The 1,398-nt window shown below is 40.8% G+C and overlaps 1 protein-coding gene across 1 annotated transcript in view; it reads left to right on the forward strand.

Annotated features, from left to right (window-relative positions):
* The first annotated feature begins 124 nt into the window (after positions 1-124).
* The window catches only part of LOC119587347 (probable ATP-dependent RNA helicase DDX17), a 1,797-nt gene continuing 523 nt past the window's right edge, over positions 125-1,398 (forward strand). The window contains exons 1-5 of the mRNA XM_037936094.1: positions 125-129; positions 251-437; positions 588-827; positions 941-1,093; positions 1,352-1,396. Of these exons, the coding sequence (XP_037792022.1) occupies positions 125-129; positions 251-437; positions 588-827; positions 941-1,093; positions 1,352-1,396 (630 nt within the window). The remainder of the gene's footprint in view (positions 130-250; positions 438-587; positions 828-940; positions 1,094-1,351; positions 1,397-1,398) is intronic.

Consider the following 1,398-nt stretch of genomic DNA (forward strand, 5'->3'; position numbering starts at 1 on the left):
CCGTCGCTGAAGGGAAGGCAGCCAGGAGAACGCCTACGGAAGCCAAAGTGGGACCTGTCCAGACTTGCCCCCTTCGAGAAGAACTTTTACCAGCCCACACCTGTTGTTGTTAACCGACAGCCCTATGAAGTGGAACAGTACAGGTAACTTATTGGTTGCAATACATAAACAGTGCATTTCTTTATTGAGGCTAACAAATTTGTGGGGGGAAAACTTGTTGCCCTTCATTAATGTGTTTTTTCTTCCCCAGAAATGAAAAGGAAATCACACTTAGAGGAAAGAACATTCCCAACCCAATTCAATACTTCACTGACTACAATTTCCCAGACTATGTAATGGCTGAAATCCGTCGACAGGGCTATGAAGCACCTACACCTATTCAGGCACAAGGCTGGCCTATTTCATTACAAGGAAGGGACTTTGTTGGTATTGCACAGGTAAGGGATTTACAGAAATCCAGGTTTATACACTGTTGATTACATAAAAACTGCCAATATGTGATTATACATAAAACTATAATTTTATATTTTTTTGAAATAGCTAATACTTCAGTGACATATGGTTAAGAAATGATCATTACTTTTCAGACTGGCTCAGGAAAGACCCTGGGTTACATTCTACCAGCCATCGTTCACATCAATCACCAACCATATTTGGAACGGGGAGATGGCCCTATTGCGCTCATTTTGGCTCCCACAAGAGAACTTGCCCAACAGATCCTAACAGTTGCACAAGACTTTGGTTCATCTTCAAAGATCCGCTCCACGTGTGTGTTTGGTGGTGCACCCAAAGGACCACAGATTCGGGACTTGGAACGAGGGGTTGAGGTATGTTGAAGTGTATAATATAGGATTATACTGTTTATAGATATGGCAACTTCAGGAACTTTGCGTGTTACTATGGGACCTTTAGACTAAAAAGTATTCTTGAAATTTTTCAGATCTGTATTGCCACACCAGGACGTCTCATTGATTTCTTAGAAGCAGGAAAAACCAACCTTCGCCGTTGTACATATTTAGTACTTGATGAGGCAGACCGCATGCTGGACATGGGCTTTGAACCACAAATCAGAAAAATTGTAGAGCAGATTCGGGTAAGATGAATATATTGCAGAAATATAAGAAATTTTTGTTTTGTGAATGATGCAGTATTGTGTGTGTTGAGGTTATTGAAATACATTTGATTTTGCCTGTTACTTGTGTATCATTGAAAGTTTTTTTTTTTTCCTTGTCATTTGGGTATCATTGAAAGTATCCCCCCCCCCCCCCTTGTCATTTGGAAAAGATGTCGGTATTCAAGGAATGTTAAAGCCAATTTGGTGTACTTTCTAACTCCTAGTTTTTCTCCACAGCCTGACCGACAAACTCTTATGTGGTCTGCAACTTGGCCCAAAGAGGT

This window comes from Penaeus monodon, chromosome 22 (genome assembly GCF_015228065.2).
Source record: "Penaeus monodon isolate SGIC_2016 chromosome 22, NSTDA_Pmon_1, whole genome shotgun sequence".
Classification (NCBI taxonomy): Eukaryota; Metazoa; Arthropoda; class Malacostraca; order Decapoda; family Penaeidae; genus Penaeus; species Penaeus monodon.